Source organism: Theropithecus gelada, chromosome 7a (genome assembly GCF_003255815.1).
Source record: "Theropithecus gelada isolate Dixy chromosome 7a, Tgel_1.0, whole genome shotgun sequence".
Taxonomy (NCBI): domain Eukaryota; kingdom Metazoa; phylum Chordata; class Mammalia; order Primates; family Cercopithecidae; genus Theropithecus; species Theropithecus gelada.
Genome location: NC_037674.1, coordinates 42,992,496 through 43,008,399, shown reverse-complemented (window position 1 = coordinate 43,008,399; position 15,904 = coordinate 42,992,496). Strand labels below are relative to the sequence as shown.

Here is a 15,904-nt window from a genome sequence, read left to right as displayed (position 1 = left end):
CAACAACCAACAGATCTGTGCTTTCATACACTCTCATACATTGAGCTACGATATGCCCTGATAAATGTAACCACTGGCTCTGCTCAAGACTCCTGGAGCAGCACAGAGGTCGCTTTTCATGGGCTCTTCTATGTGTTAGCAGAGTGACTTGGGGTTAATCTTTTGTACTTCAGCTTCCCACCTCTATAAAATGAGGGTGATAATGGTGCCCACCTCATAGGATGGTTAGGAAGCTTCAATAAGTTAATGTAGATATACTTAGAAGAGTGCCTGGCCCATGATAAGCACTGTCTAAGCTCACTGTTTTATCATCACTGTGCTATTATCATCACTGGGCTATTGCTGATGCTGTTATCATCTGACATGACATTATCTTATCATTATTGACTATTGCTGAGATTATTATTATCACTTGATAGCAGTGGGAAGATGCCTTCTGTGGCCTGTTATACTAACCCTCTCTTCTTGTGCATGTGGGTAAGCATATAATATGTCTTGCACTGTAACCTCCTAGAGAGTGAGGGCCGTCGCATGGGTGTGCCTCTGTGTAGCACCCTCACAGGGAACTCTGAGACGGTAGACAGGCATCATTCACTCCATTCATTCCCCTATTCATGGACCACCCAATGTTGTTAGGAAATGAGGATGAAGTAGGAGGAGGAGGATGAAAGGAATGGAGGCTCGCTTTGTTCCTGGACTCTAGCAAACCCTTGTTTGGAAATGTTATATTCAGAACTGGAAGCGAGACCATTTCTGCTCTCCTAGAAAACAGGAGGAGAAACTAACACTTATTAAAGATGATTTTGTGTAAGGTTCTGTGGTAGAAACTTTCATATCTGTATTTCATTGAATCCACCCAATGACCCTGTAAGGTAAATAAGTGAGGAAACCAGGCCTTGGTGGGTTTAAGAACCTTGCTCAAAGTCATGGATGGGATCCAGACCCAGGTAATCTGATTCCAAAGCCCACCTCTCAGGAGAAGTTTGTGGTGTAAAAACAGGCCCAGAATCTTGAGCTCCCCGTGCCATGCTTGGCATGCTAGGTTCCTATTTACTTAAGAGGCTGGGTGTAAGATAAATATTTAGGCAACATTTGAAAAAGAAAACCATAGGAGCACTTTTCTAAACCAACACAGGAGATGCAAAGTATTGAAATTGGCCCCAGTTGACCCAAAACTAGAATCCAAAGTTGTGTAGACTAATCCTCAATAGAAACTTTACAGTCTTATTTACCTTGACTGAGAAATGTTTGGAGGAATTTCCTCCACGTCGGGAACCGTTTCTTATTGACTGGCTGTGCGTGCTGTGCTAAAATGCCCGCCAGCTCCTCGGAGATCTTCACCAAAGCTGGCTCCTGCAGAAACAAATTAAATAGAACCACAAGCAATTTTACTACAGAAATGAAAACTGCTTGTGGAGTGATTAAAAACCAGGCCTCCAACAGGCAAAAAAAATGTGGTTACTGTTTACCCAGAGTCAGAAAGCCATTTTGAAAATGTTCTCTCTTTTTTCAGCCATTTCAGTTTTCATATTTCAAAAGTGATTTGGCCTCCCTAAAAACTCTTCATTGTTCCTGTTGTCTCTGAAAGGCACCCTTCTCTCTGGGCATCAGGAAACCAAGTTGCAGACCCACTGCAGCTGGCAGCCTGACCAGCAGAGTGTCCTTGGGCAATATCTTTTCTCACTCTGGGCCTCAGTTTCCTTTTATATAAAATGTGGAGTTAATTGTTTTTGTTTTTGTTTTTCTCTTTCTTCTTATTTTTTTTTTTTTTTGAGACAGTTTTGCTCTTGTTGCCCAGGCTGGAGTGCAATGGCACAATCTCGGCTCACTGCAACCTCCGCCTCCCGGGTTCAAGCGATTCTCCCGCCTCAGCCTCCCCAGTAGCTGGAATTACAGGCATGCACCACCACGCCCAGCTAATTTTATATTTTTAGTAGAGACAGGGTTTCTCCATGTTGGTCAGGCTGGTCTCAAACTCCCGACCTCAGGTGATCCGCCCGCCTCGGCCTCCCAAAGTGCTGGGATTACAGGCGTGAGCCATCGCGCCCAGCCTTATTTTGTATTTTTAGTAGACGGGGTTTCACCATGTTGGTTATACTGATCTCGAACTCCTGACCTCAGGTGATCCACCCACCTCAGCCTCCCAAAGTGTTGGGATTATAGGCGTGAGCCACCGCACCCAGCCACCTCCATATATATTTTTAATTTTTCTTTTAAAGTTTTTGAGACAGAGCCTTGCTCTGTCACCCAGGCTAGAGTACAGTAGTGTGATCATAGCTCACTGCAGCCTCAGTCTCCTGGGCTCCAATGATCCTCCTGCCTTAGCCTCCCAATTGGCTGGGACTACGTGTACACACCACCATGCACGGCTAATTAAAAAATATATTTGTAGAGACGGGTCTGTGTTGTCCAGGCTGGTATCAAACTCCTGGTCTCAAGCAGTCCTCCTCCCTCAGCCTCCTAAAGTGCTGGATTACAGCTATGAGCTACAGTGCCCAGTCATCTTCCATCTCTTTAATCTGTGCCATTTTCCCCTTGTTGGTGGATGTCTGCATCCTACAACTTCATCATCAAAGCCTTAAACTATGGCTGAAGCTGTAAAGGTGGGATTTTAGGTAGGGATGGGTTGGAAGAGTTAGGTGGGAAGGAGTATTGTGGCCAGCCTCAGTTTGCCTGAAATCCCCCCTAGGTCACAGTCTCATCTGCCTGGATGTGAGGCTGGCCCCATACCATTTGTAAAACAACCCAAAGACTAAAGAGCCTCCTGTCAAAATGAAATCAGTATGGAATCCTCAATGAATAAGAAGTCTGGCTTTTGATATAAAAAGCCTTGGTTTGCCAGGACAATTTTTTTTAAATGTCCTAAGTTGCGATACTCTTCCTCTTAGACTATCTAAACTTTTTCAAATAAAAGCCACCTCTTCAGATTTTATTTCTGCCAGAAGTGAGGCAGGGTACTGGACCAAAACTCACATGACAGACACTATTCATACTCAAAATAAGGAGCACTGACAAGAGAAACTCAGATTTACTTTAGGTTGCGGGGGAACTTCTGAATCTGAGTGACGGTGCAGTAATTTGGAGGGATCAGCTTTGGGTGTGGGATTGGAATCTTAGAAATCACACACACTGATTTCCAATTTCCCTACCATTAAAAAGTGATTGTCCTCTATGCACTGCCTGCCCCAACTCCTTGGAACAGCTGGTTGATTCTAGGTCCAGTGCCTACTGACAAACCACAGCAGAAGACTAAACATCTGACACTATGCTCTCAGCAGGTTCAAAAAATCTGAATAACTTCCGAAATATCCAGAAAATCTTGGTGGGAGAGTTTCATTAGTTAGCTTAGTAAGTGCTTGACATACAAAACAGAACCTCCCTGAAAGGCGGAGAGTGCCCTGGCTCACACTCAGCTCAGGACGACTCCCTGCAGAGTGGGAGGAGGTCTGTGAAGAAGGGCTGGGGAAGCGCTCATGCAGAGAGCTCTGCCTTGTGATGCAGAAGCAAGGAAACTGCTGTCAAAGCAATGGGCCTTTTCCCTCCTTCACATCCTATACACGGTGCACATTTTCTCTGATCTTTACTGTGAATTACCTGATCGCCCAAAAGCCCTGCATCTAAATTTTAAACAAGCATGCGAAATGCGCAGCTCCAGCAACCCGGACTCCTTTGTTCCTTCTCTGAACAGTCTCCAAAATCCATCTTTCTTTTGTTTTACACTTGTTTCAGTTAAAACCATTCCATTTTATCTCTGATTCATGAAGTGCCCCAAAGCTGGGACAATGAAACACAGCGTTAGAATCCCACTCTTCTCTGGAAAATGGAATGGCAAGGAAAGGAAGTCTCACAGCCCAGGCCCTCTGTCAGGAAAGTGGGAATTTCTTTGTTCTGCCTTGATTAAATGGCTTTTTCTGCCCTACTGCTGGGGAACGTGAAATCATCCACCAGTTACACACTATCTGGCCATTCATACCAAGACAGTCCAAAGAGAAATCGTTCACTCATCTATACAGCAAAAATTACAGAATGTCAGGCCTTTTAAGCAACTGGACTAGACAAAAAGTGTTTATAAATATATAATTTTTTTTTTTGGTGTTGGGGAGAGAGGGAGAAAAGGCAGTGAAGGAGTAGGTAAAAGCCTTGCCACGTAAATCTTGAAAGATGTCCTTCAGCTTAAGGATCAAGTCCAAACTCCTCAACACGACAGATGAGGAAGGTCCTCTGTGATATGGCCTCTGACTCCTAATGCGGCCTCACTTTCCTGCCCAGCCCCCAGCCTCCCCTGAACCTGCCCTCCTCTGCGTCCCTTCTTCCTCTTCCTCCCCTTGCTGACTCCTCCTCATCCTTCCTGAGGTGGTTCCAGCCACATCTCCTCCAGGAAGCCTTCTCTCCCACCCTAGTTGGGAGAGAAAACTTTCTCCCTGCTCCCCAGCTCTCTCCGGGCTGCTTAATGGCATGGGCACCGGCTTTGAGGTCAGTCTCCCAGTCCCTAGCACAGGGAACACTAAATGTCTGTGGAATGAGTCACAATGCTGGTAAACATAGGATGTAGTCCTTAAAGCTAAAGTTACAGAATAAGATAAAACATGAAACCTCTCAATGGGCTCCTCCTTGCTGCTCAGGAAGCAGCTGGAGGGAAGGCTGCTTAAGAACCACAGACTCTTCCTGGGCGGACTTTATGGGATTCCCTGCCTCTGAAGGGCATCGGGAAGATAAATGAGGTCGCATTTATGAAGTGTCACCTCAGATGCAACATACTATGTGAGGGCCAATAAGTAACTCATCAGCCTGCTGCTTGCGTGTGGCATCTGGACACTGTGCCAGGCTTCTGCCAACACCTCTGCTCACAAAGCCAGCCATTCTGCTTTGACGCTTGGAGTTTTCACTGTGCACAAAGCCACAGTAAGGGGCTAAATTTCCTAGAGGAAAGTCAGCTGCTGGAATCTGGAGGAGTAATCGTGTCCCACCATGAGAGGTACACAGCTAAAGGCACTGGCGGGGTGACATTCAATAGGGATGCTGGGGCACACAGAGGCAGCTTGGGGCCATGATTCATTCTCTAAGAAAAAGGCATGGAGAGGAATCATGCGAGGTAAGAGGAGAGGGGTATTAACTGTTTAATTTATTTCTTTATTTTGAAAGTGTCTGACGGGAAAAACAAGGATTATACTAAGAATGGCCTCAGCACCAACGAAAATTGTCTTCCCATCTCTACAAAACAAACCAAAAAAATACAGCAGGACCTGCAGCTCATATATTCAAGTAAGGTCAGAAAAATGACATTCTTGGTGAAAGCTTCATTTTATTTTATCCCCCCAACAAAACAACCTTTTACAGTCTGGTTTCTGCTGGTACTCAGAAGCTGCTTGTGAACTGGTGGATTAGGCGAGAGTTCAAATCCAGGAGCAAAGGACTCCATCGCAGCAGTGGTTTAACAAGCTAAGAACACCCTTTTCCCAAGAAGCAACAAGGTCCCAACGGCCACAAAGGGTCTATCAATGTCAGATGCAAGCTCTCAGTTTTTGGGGGGCTTTCTGCTCTCGAGTTTTTATCATTTTGCATAGTTCAAACATAATGCCACAACTTTAAGGGCAGATGCTGGTAAGGGAAGATCTGTAGCTCTCCAAGTTTATTCTGTTCAAAACAAACTTATGTATACACACACACACACACACACACACACATACACACACACACACCCCTTCTATAACAGACAAACACTCCAATTCATGTGAATCATTAGAATAGTATTTGTAAAATACTTTCTCTTGTCACAGGTTCACATTCATGATCTCATTCAGTCCTTTCAGCAACACTCTGTGGTAGCCATTACCATGCTATTTCTCTTGCTTTAAAATGGGAAGCTGAGGGACTTTAAGAGGCTTGTGTAAGATCATCACTCAGTGAGTTGTAATGTTCAACAAATGATTAAAGACAGAAAATAAGAGTGTTAGGGGAACCATTTCTAGCTTGCCTTCCTCCTCCCTTTTCTACCTTCCCAAAGTGTATATATATTGAGTATCTGTTATAAGCCAGCAACAGGGGCACATCTTTATCTTAAAAACTTGTGAAATGAGGCCGGGCACGGTGGCTCATGCCTGTAATCCCAGCACTTTGGGAGGTTGAGGTGGGCAGATCACTTGAGGTCAGGAGTTCACGCCCAGCTTGACTAGCATGGTGAAACTCTGTCTCTACTAAAAATACAAAAATTAGCTGGGCATGGTGGTGGGCACCTGTAATCCCAGCTATTTGGGAGGCTGAGGCAGGAGAATTGCTTGAATCCGGGAGGCAGAGGTTGCAGTAAATTGAGATCGCGTCATTGCACTCCAGCCTGGGCAACAAGGGCAAAACTCTGCCTCTAAAACAAACAAAGAAACAAAAAACCTTTTGAAATGAGTAGTTAGGAAGTTTTTTTGCTTTGCATTGAGTAATTGAGTAATACCAAGGTGATGGACGATGGATGACCACATCAGTGTTTCAGAGAGTCTATTATCCATTTTGAACAGATCATTTAGAGCTAATGACTTGGGAAGTGTGGAAAGAAAAATATATACCTTGTAGGTAATAAACAAGTGCTAGAAAAAAAATACACTTTTGAAAAAAGTCAGAATTCCAGATTTTCATTCCATCATGATTGCACTGGCTCTGGGAATGCAATTAGCTGCTAGTTTTGTGGGGCTGATAGCTCTAGGGTAATTCCCATCAGAAGAAACTTCAGCCCCATCTTTGCCACTGTACAGGCTTGCCTCCACTTTTTCCAGTGCCCACATTTACCTCTCAGAGTGCATCAACAATTGTCAGGACCTTGGAAGGTTCCAAGACATCTGCAGAAGGCATGGGGCTCCACCAGCCTGGCCGATGCACCCCAGAGATCCTTGTCTACCAAGTATGTACCTTGCCTCTTGCTCTCTCTTTTTCTATCAAGAAAGTGTAAATTTGAAGGAAGAGATGTCTGAATGAATGAGATTCAGGATATCTTAGGGGAAGCAGGTAAACTATCCACTGCACTCAATGACTAAAGCTTAATACTGCACTCAATGACTAAAGCTACTTCAAACTCTAGCATTAGCTTCCCCAACCAAGTAAATTCCAAGAGTGCCTCTCTGTGTGTGTGTGTATTACACACACATACACACATACAGACACACATTGGTGTAAATGGGTCATGTGCCAATCTGCAGTGGTGAATTAATAACTTTTTGGTTAATCACCTCAAATCTCCCATATCAGACACTGATGGCGTTCAAAAGAAAATCAAGGGACCTGCCTACATGGTTCTGCTTTCTAGATGCTTCTGACATCCCTAGATGGAGGATTAGAGAGTGAAAAGGGCAAGACAATGACCTGAAAAAGTAAGCAAGACTGTCAGTGTTGGAGCCATGTGGACTATCTAGGACAAATGCCTCATGTCACAGAAGAGGGAACGAGGGCTTCTCCAGTCACACTAGGAGGCCGCAGGTGCTCTCTGGCTGCCTCTGACTCCTGGGTGAGTGCCCCCCACTGGCCCTGCTGCCTCTTCAGAGTGTCAAGTGTGAAGCACCATGAAAGGTGCTCAGGATTTGAATCAGCTAGTGGTACACAGATTGAGAAGGGAGGGGTTCCACATTTGAGGGTGAATTTAGAAGGGCTGCCTCCCTGTGCACAGGATACATTTTAGTCACTTTTTAGGCTTTATTAAAAGCCTAAAAGCTTTTAATGATTAAAAGCTCACCATGTGGTAGGCATGTGCAGGGTGGTTTACATTTATCATCTCAGCCACTCTCTGAGGTAGATATTGTCATCCCCTCTTCATGTCACACTGCCATAAAGTGGCAAAACTGGGATTCAAACCCAATTGCTACCAGTGTGCCATGGTGCAGTGGAATCTGTGCTGGTAACTGCCATCAAGGCACAAGTACTCAGTCTGGGCTGGATTCCATCATCCACAGGTGATGCTAAGTCAGTGCTGTCAAATGTATGAAAATATGGTCGCATGGGCCTTTGTCACTGGCTGCCCAGCATCTATGCCCCCTCTTTCAGGGTAATATTACAAACTTCTTTCAGGACCAATCCTTTCCCCATGCCTAACTATGTGAGTTGATTGAGAGTGCTGCCCCCCAACTCAGCAGCAAGGATTGGTCCTGATGAGCAAAGCCACGTCCTGGCTACAGTGATTGGTTCAGCATGGGCACATGACCCAATTAGACCAATCAAATATTAGGAAGCACTTCCTGGGGCCTTCTAAGAAAGCAGCTTTATGCTCTTCTGAGAATGCTAGGAGATGTTCTCTCTTCCTATCGCCTTGAGCAGGGACAAACTGCAGGAGCTACTGGCAGCCATCTTGTAACCCTAAGGATGGCCAGTCTTAGAATGGTGTGCAGTGTAGAGGAAAGTGGAAAGTAACTGGGTCCTTGGTGACATCATTGAGCCTTGTCTGAAGCCAGACCAATGTTTGGATTTTTAGTTACCTGAGATAATACATTCTCTTTATTTTTAAGGCCATTTTGGGTTGGGTTTTCTGTTACTTGAAACTTAAAACATTTTGAACTGATGCAAATGGGTGAACCAAACTGTGTATCCACAATCCATGATGGGTGTTTTCAGCCAGCAAATGCTCTGACCACTGTGTGCATTGGTAACTCTCATTCTGCAATCAGCAGTGGAGTTTCCACTCATTCCTTTCCATCCAGATTATTAGAAATAGTCCCTCTTTAGAGTGCAAAAATATGCTGAGAGGATGAAGAAAAAATGAAAATGTCTTTGGCAAGTCATAAACTACTTCCCACACCTACTTAAAGTTTAAGGACTGCTTTAATACTCCATGTTTAATTGTTAATTGAGAATTTAAAAATCAAAAATGCCAACTTTGCCTTCGATGAGATGGAAAATTATGCTGCTGTAGAAGGTAACATAATGTAAAACAGCCAACATTACCAAGGCACACAAATGTTTTTGGTATGTAAAATTGCTTTGTAAAATATTTGCTCCATCTGCTGAAAGCAGCAAAGACAATTTTCCCTTGATAGCTAATGGCCCATTTCGGCTGTGTGGCAAGTGATTCGCTGTGGTGGCGGCTCTCATTAAACAGAATGGTGAAAATGCGGTATATAATTCCATACTTATGTAGCATTATCCACTCGCTGCTTCTTGAGGAGTCTGTCCCTCATTATCTAGGCCTCCACCTTGCACCAACATGCAGGCCTAGCAGTTGATTTGACTCGAGAAGCGTTTTGTCCAACTGAGGCACATATGTTGTGCCTCCATTCCAAAGCTCAGCGCAACTGCTTTGCCCCCGACCACACACACTAGAGAGGTTCATTCCCTTTCAACTTTCCAGCACTTAAACTGCTGTTTCTTTTTTCCCCTCACCACAGGGGGCTGTGGTTTTCTTTCTAGGCTCACCCCGTGCGCGCTGCATGCTGGGGGTTTCAATAGATAAAGATTAAATGCTTCTTGAAATTCGTAATTGAACTTTGCACATACACAAAGGCAGGAAAATTTTTCCCCGGGACAAAACTGCCATCATCAAAACCCCGACAAGCCCCATCCTTGGTTCATGGTGTACGTGAGGGCCTGCGATCCTTTTCTTTCAGGAAGTTGTTTACACTACTCCTGGAATTACTTCGACATCTGCTAAAGGAACAATTAAAGATAAATAATCCAGGGTGGTTTACAAAAAGAAGAATATGTTCATGGTTGGGAAATGATATTAAAAAGTAGTTACAGCAGCAAGTGACTGGTGTTTTAAAAATATTTTTAACATTGGAAAATGGTTTTAAGGAAATTATATTAAAATATGAGTGACATCAAGTAAATACACATGCCTGTTCTAAAGATCATGCAATATTTTAAAGCAGAAACCATGTGGTTTTAAAATCAGCCATAAGTGGAAGTAGCCATAATTATCATTACTGGTAATGGAGTCTTTCTTTCCAGTTAGAGAAATATCGCTGGTTGAGAAAATTGCATATGCTGATGAAAGCTCTTTAATTGAAAATTAAAAACAAAAGGAAACACATGTGCCCTTTGGACTTGATTTTTCATTCAAGTAGTGGGGGAGAGGAGCGAGTCTGTGGAATGAAATGAGACACTATCGGGAGAATTTATATTTTAATTTTATGCAAAAGGAATGGGCAAGCAGCGACCTTTCTTTATCAGAGTGAAGAGCTGCGCCTTCTTTGATATTTCCACACATACAGATGCATACACTTGAGGCAGATGTAGTAGCATTATAGATTGATTGTTTTCTTTCCACAGACCGTGCTCGTTAAAATACCAGGATGGTAAATCAGTGAATTCCAAAGTCAGAATTTTTGTTGGATCTGGCACAGTGACAGGAAAGTCTGAGCCTTCTCAAGGGCATCCCTGTCTCACCGAGGGGCACCAAGGACAGACGACCAGAAGCAAATGGCGCAGTCACCGTCAGAGGAGAGTAAAACTCATTCTGAAACCGTTCCAAATGCCCATGCCTGTTCTGTGGTTTTCAGCAAAGCAGACCTTTCCAAAAGACCTCCAACGGGGACTTCCTGGATGTGAGAACACTAACCAATTCTCGTTCCTCTCATCTTTTGCTTTATTCCTTCCTTCCACGCTGTTATTGCGAAAAACTGGCAGTTAAATTCAATTGATTCAAAGTATTCGGGATCCATATGGCCGCCAACCCTGGAGCTGAAGCGGCGATAGCGCCTCACTGCTGTTTTCAAGCATTTGCCTCTCCTCCAGTCCCCAGATGGTGGGAGTAACATTTAAACCTCCTTTTCTCTGCCTTGTACAATAGACCTTGGCACCATTTCAACTGTTTACTCCGGTAATTAACAGCTCTGATACCACAACAATTACAACTCCTACACTCGCACCACAATAATGCTATGAATTAGTGAGAGCTAATGGCTGGAAGGTAGAGTGTTTCCAGACTGTGAGATCTGTGCATTTTTAGAATAAAATAAAAGGTACAAACAGCACGCTTGCAGTAGACAATGATTACCTAGTAATTAGTTTACACAAAGCTTCCTATTTAATGGCAAAACGCTGTAATTAACGTGTGACAGAAAATCAAAGGGTACTTTGTAAGCATATGAAAAATTAACACTGCAGGCCCATAGCTTTATGTACTGATTAGAAGCATATTAAATCAATAGGACACACAAACCAACAGCTTGTGTAGCTGATTATTATAGGTCCTCAGAAGGGGTACCCTGGCTTTCATTTCACTTGGGGAGGCAATTTTCCTTCTCCTGTCATCTTCCTCAGGCACAGAGAGACACCTCAAACTCAACCCTGGCAGCTTCATGCAAATACCCACTGAACTGGAAGAAAACATTCTAAGTCATTCTCGGCGATAAAGACAAATATGTAAATGATTAAGACTTTCCAATGATTGTGGTGACGTGCTGCTACACTAATTAGAAAATACACCAACTGGAACCAGAAAAGAAAGCCACTGGGTTGCAATCTTTTGGTCAGAATAGTCCCTACTTCGTCAAGCCTCTTTATTCAACTCATAGAAAGTTCAAATAAATTGAACGGTTTTATATTTCTAAATGAGAAGAAAGCAGGCTGCTATGAAGACTTATTCTTTCCAAGGCACTGTCTGGGTAAAGCATAGGCTGGGAACAACTGGATCAACCAACATTCTGTATCTTCAACAGCCACAACCACATATAATGATGGCTAATGGACATAGACAGCAATACCTTGGAAGCCCACCAGAGTCTGAAGAACCTTCTAAATCACCAAAGAAAGATTAAGTTGTATGTACTTGTTCAATGTTACCTGTATTTTGTTGTAATACAATTTTATGGTAATAATAATAATAATAGGTAGCATTTCTTAAAGTCTTATTATGTGCTAAGCACGCTGCTCGCCAATTCACAGAATTTTCTCATTTACTTGTCACCACTTCCCCATGAGACAGGTACTAATCTCTCTTTACAGATAGAGAAAGGGAGACTTGGAGAGCTGAAGTAATTTGCCTATGGTTATCCCCCAGGAAGCATGGGAGTCTAACCTAGGTGTCCCTGGCTATGGTACCCCAGGAAGTCAGACTACCTCTTAGCTACCCTGAATGACTAGCCTGTTCCATCACTCATTCCATTTAAAAGGCAGTTTACTATGTCAACCTGGAATAGGAGACTAAAAAAATTAAAACAACAACAAAATATTTGGTTGCTTATTTTTTTACAAACAGGGTGTTTCTGCTTTTAGAGATAGGAGTCTTGTTCTGTCACCCAGGCTGGAGAGTGGTGGTGCAGTCATGGCTCATGGCAGCCTCAAACTCCTGGGCTCGAGTGATCCTCTTTCTTCAGGCTCCTAAGTAGCTGGAACTACAGACACACAGCTAATTTTTAAATTTTTTGTAGAGATAGGGTCTTACTATACTGCCCAGGCTGGTCTTGAACTCTTGGCCTCAAGCCAACTCCTACCTCGACCTTCCAAAGTGTTGGGATTACAAAATATTACAGGAGTGACCAACTGCACTGAGCTAAAAACCAGGGTTTTAAATGCTTACAATATTTTTAATGCTACATCTGATTGTGAAGGTGGGCTACTCCAAGCTTTTTGGGAATTTACTCCAAGCTTTTTGGGAATGATACTATCGTGATCATTTTAGTGAGCCTGTAAATTGAGAAAGGCATTGAAATTGATTGAGAAAGGCACTGAAAATCTGTCATTCCCATGAACAATCAAAGGGTGATGTCTAAAATTCTCTCTCATCACCCATGCACATAACCAGGTATGTGAGGCAGTTGGGTTGCAAGAGCTGAATCTAGAAACTCCCAGGCAGGGCTCCTCCTCTCCAGCTCTGAGGTGTGTGTACTGATGGCCCCCTACACCTCCCAGTTTGCCAGCTCTTCTGTCATCTAGGAAAGGGAAGAAATTTGAGACCAGTGGCCTCTGTGTTCCAGGAATATTTGTGTTTCCCACAAATCTCTGGAAAGCAGAAAACTTGCCACAAGGGCAGCACACGGTATGAGTCACAAAGGCAAGGACCTGCGGGAGAACACTTGTCCAGGACTTTCAAATAAGAAGGTCTTTCCTAAATGTACTTGGCTCAGTGTGGCAGACGCACTGGGCTAGCAGCAGTCAGATGTGGGTTAAAAGCAAGGCACAATCATTTATTAGCTATAAATTTGGGCAAGTCACTTCTTAAGAATAAGTTTCTTCATCTGTAAACAGAATAGTAATACCTTCCTTATATCTTAAATTGGTATGGAAGTAAATGAGTAAAAACCTCAGGGTTTTTCTGAGTTTAAATGAGACAATTCAGGTAATATGCTTAGCACAATACCTGGTACCCAGTAGGTACTCTACAGTATTTATGATGATGATGATGATGATGACGACGACAAAGAAATACAAGGAAATGTCAACACCTTAACAGTATATTCATAGATCTACAAAATGTTTAATTTCAGTGTTCTGGCAACAACTAAATACATAAAGATAATCTAAGAAGTCAAGATTTTAGCACATAAAAATAAATATAAAAACAAGTGAACAATAATCATTTATATGTAGTTTCATGACTAGAAAAAAGAATAACCTAGATTTTTTTCTTAACCTAGAAAATCTAGATTAAAAAAATATAAAAATCTTGTGCTTTTGATATAAAACACAAATAATAAGGACATGAGAAAAGAATATCCCTTGCTAGTAATCAAATAATAGCAATGAGAAGTTGGATTTTTAGATCTAAAATAAAAGTGCAAATAGTTCATAATATCCCTGATGGTAAGGTTGTGATAAAACTAGTATGATTATTCTCTGCTAGGTGCCTTGGAAATTGGTACTATCTTCTTAGTAATATGGCAATATGTAACAAAAGCCATAAAATATTCTACTCCTGGGTCCTTCTCCTAGGGAAGTAACTCAACAGAGGCAAAAAGAGGTGTATACAAAAACCAAATATAAAAACAAACAAATCTTTCCTCCCTCCTTCCTACCCCCGCCAAAAAATGAAAGCTGGAAACAGCCTAAATTTCCAACTTAGTTGAATTGTTTAATATATTAGAGTTCATCAATATGAGAGAATATTATGCACCTACTAATTGTGAAGACTATGTATAAACATGGAGAATATTTAAGATCTGATGTTTAACTAGCATATACACTATTATTGTAGCTATGAGAAAGAAATACTGCATATTTAGAAATCAATATACAAAAATGAAAACAACTATGTTTGGGGAAATGATTATGTACTTATTTGGTTAAATAGTTTTTAAATCTTGTTATATTTAAACTTTTCTAAAAATGATGTGATTACAAGCAGTGGCTCTTTGGGATCACCTAATAAATACCTACTAAATTCCACACGGGACAACGAGCTCTGCCATCCTGCAATGGCTCCTATGACCTAGTTCCAGGGCCATTCTGAATGGACAGAGGTCTTCACAATGGAGGTGGAGATGCAGGGAGTTCTATGCCATGAAATGGTTAATGATTCTCTTTTGTAATTGTGTTTTCTGTTTGCTGCCTTAGTTCTAAAAGGAGGCAAAACAACTATAGTTTATTCTACCTTTTCTAGGCATAGTTCTTCTCTTACCTTTGTGATCCCTAAATTAATATAAAATGTCTAATTAGGGCCGGGCGCGGTGGCTCACGCCTGTAATCCCAGCACTTTGGGAGGCCAAGGCGGGCGGATCACGAGGTCAGGAGATCGAGACCATCCTGGCTAACACGGTGAAACCCCGTCTCTACTAAAAATACAAAAAAATTAGCTGGGCGTGGTGGCGGGCGCCCATAGTCCCAGCTACTCGGGAGGCTGAGGCAGGAGAATCGCTTGAACCCGGGAGGCAGAGCTTGCAGTGAGCCGAGATCGTGCCACTGCACTCCAGCCTGGGCGACAGAGTGAGACTCCACCTCAAAAAAAAAAAAAAAAATGTCTAATTAGTTTTTTTCCTCCATTGGTGATCCCCAAATTAGTATCAAATGTCAAAGTAAACCAAAGTACAAATAAAGGTAAAACTGCTCTTGCAAAGGGCTAAAATAGCAATGTTTACTAGAAGCATTCAAGAGCCAGTTCAATTTCCTTTTTCTCATTAAGTGGTAAAACAGTAATGCCAAGACCACATCCCAGAATCTCCAGGGTAACAGAGGCCCAACGAAGGGCTGCACAGAGAAACTTGAAAGTGAACTGGCTTAGTTCTCTACACACAGAAATTGTTCTACAAAGATCTCTTGCAAAGCAGTGTCACCAGTAGCATCACTGCCACTAAGCCAATGACCCAGGAATTGAGGAAAGGAAAACACCCATAAAGAAAAAAACAAAAAAAAGCCCCAAGGACTGGTACCCACAGTAAATGTCTGCCTGGGTCTCCCTAGACTGTCTTAGGTGAGTTCACCCAGGAATGTTTCTCTCCTACATGTTTGCCTTCCTTTATTTAAGCCTTTATTCCTCCTAAATGAAAATAAATACCCCCAACTGGGGAACGGGGAGTTTGGAGTGTGTGCAAGAGTGTGGATTCATTAAAACTTAACGAGCAGAGTACTTAAGTGAATGAGTTTACTGGAACTTGTTGGGGGAAGTAGGTTTTGTTAGCTGGTAGGATGAAGAGAATAGGCTTGGTACCAAGTCACCGAGAAAAAATGATAGAGTTGTGTTCTGTTTCCATTTTGGCCATCATGTAACATTCTGCTTTTCCTAAAAATCACCTACATGTCTCTACTGATTTTTTTTTAATGGCGACTACAACTTCTCAGCATCTGCTGACTTCAGGACTATTTTAATTCTCAACTATAACCAGCCAGATAACTCTGGTTCCAAATTACATAGTGAAAAAAGAGATGACTCTTTTTTTTTGAGATAGTGTCTCACTCTGTCGCCTAGGCTGGAGTGCAGTGGTGTGATCTCGGCTCACTGCAACCTCCGTCTCCCGGATTCAAGCAATTCTTCTGCCTCAGCCTCCTGAGTAGCTGGGACTAC

At 42.6% G+C, this 15,904-nt stretch overlaps 1 protein-coding gene across 7 annotated transcripts in view; it reads right to left on the bottom strand.

The window, feature by feature from the left end:
- Window positions 1-15,904, bottom strand: part of IQCH (IQ motif containing H) — a 258,516-nt gene that overhangs the window by 79,425 nt on the left and 163,187 nt on the right. For all 7 annotated transcript variants that reach the window (XM_025390843.1, XM_025390845.1, XM_025390849.1 and 4 more), the window contains one exon: window positions 1,233-1,353. In XM_025390843.1, coding sequence (XP_025246628.1) covers window positions 1,233-1,353 — 121 coding nt within the window. The remainder of the gene's footprint in view (window positions 1-1,232; window positions 1,354-15,904) is intronic.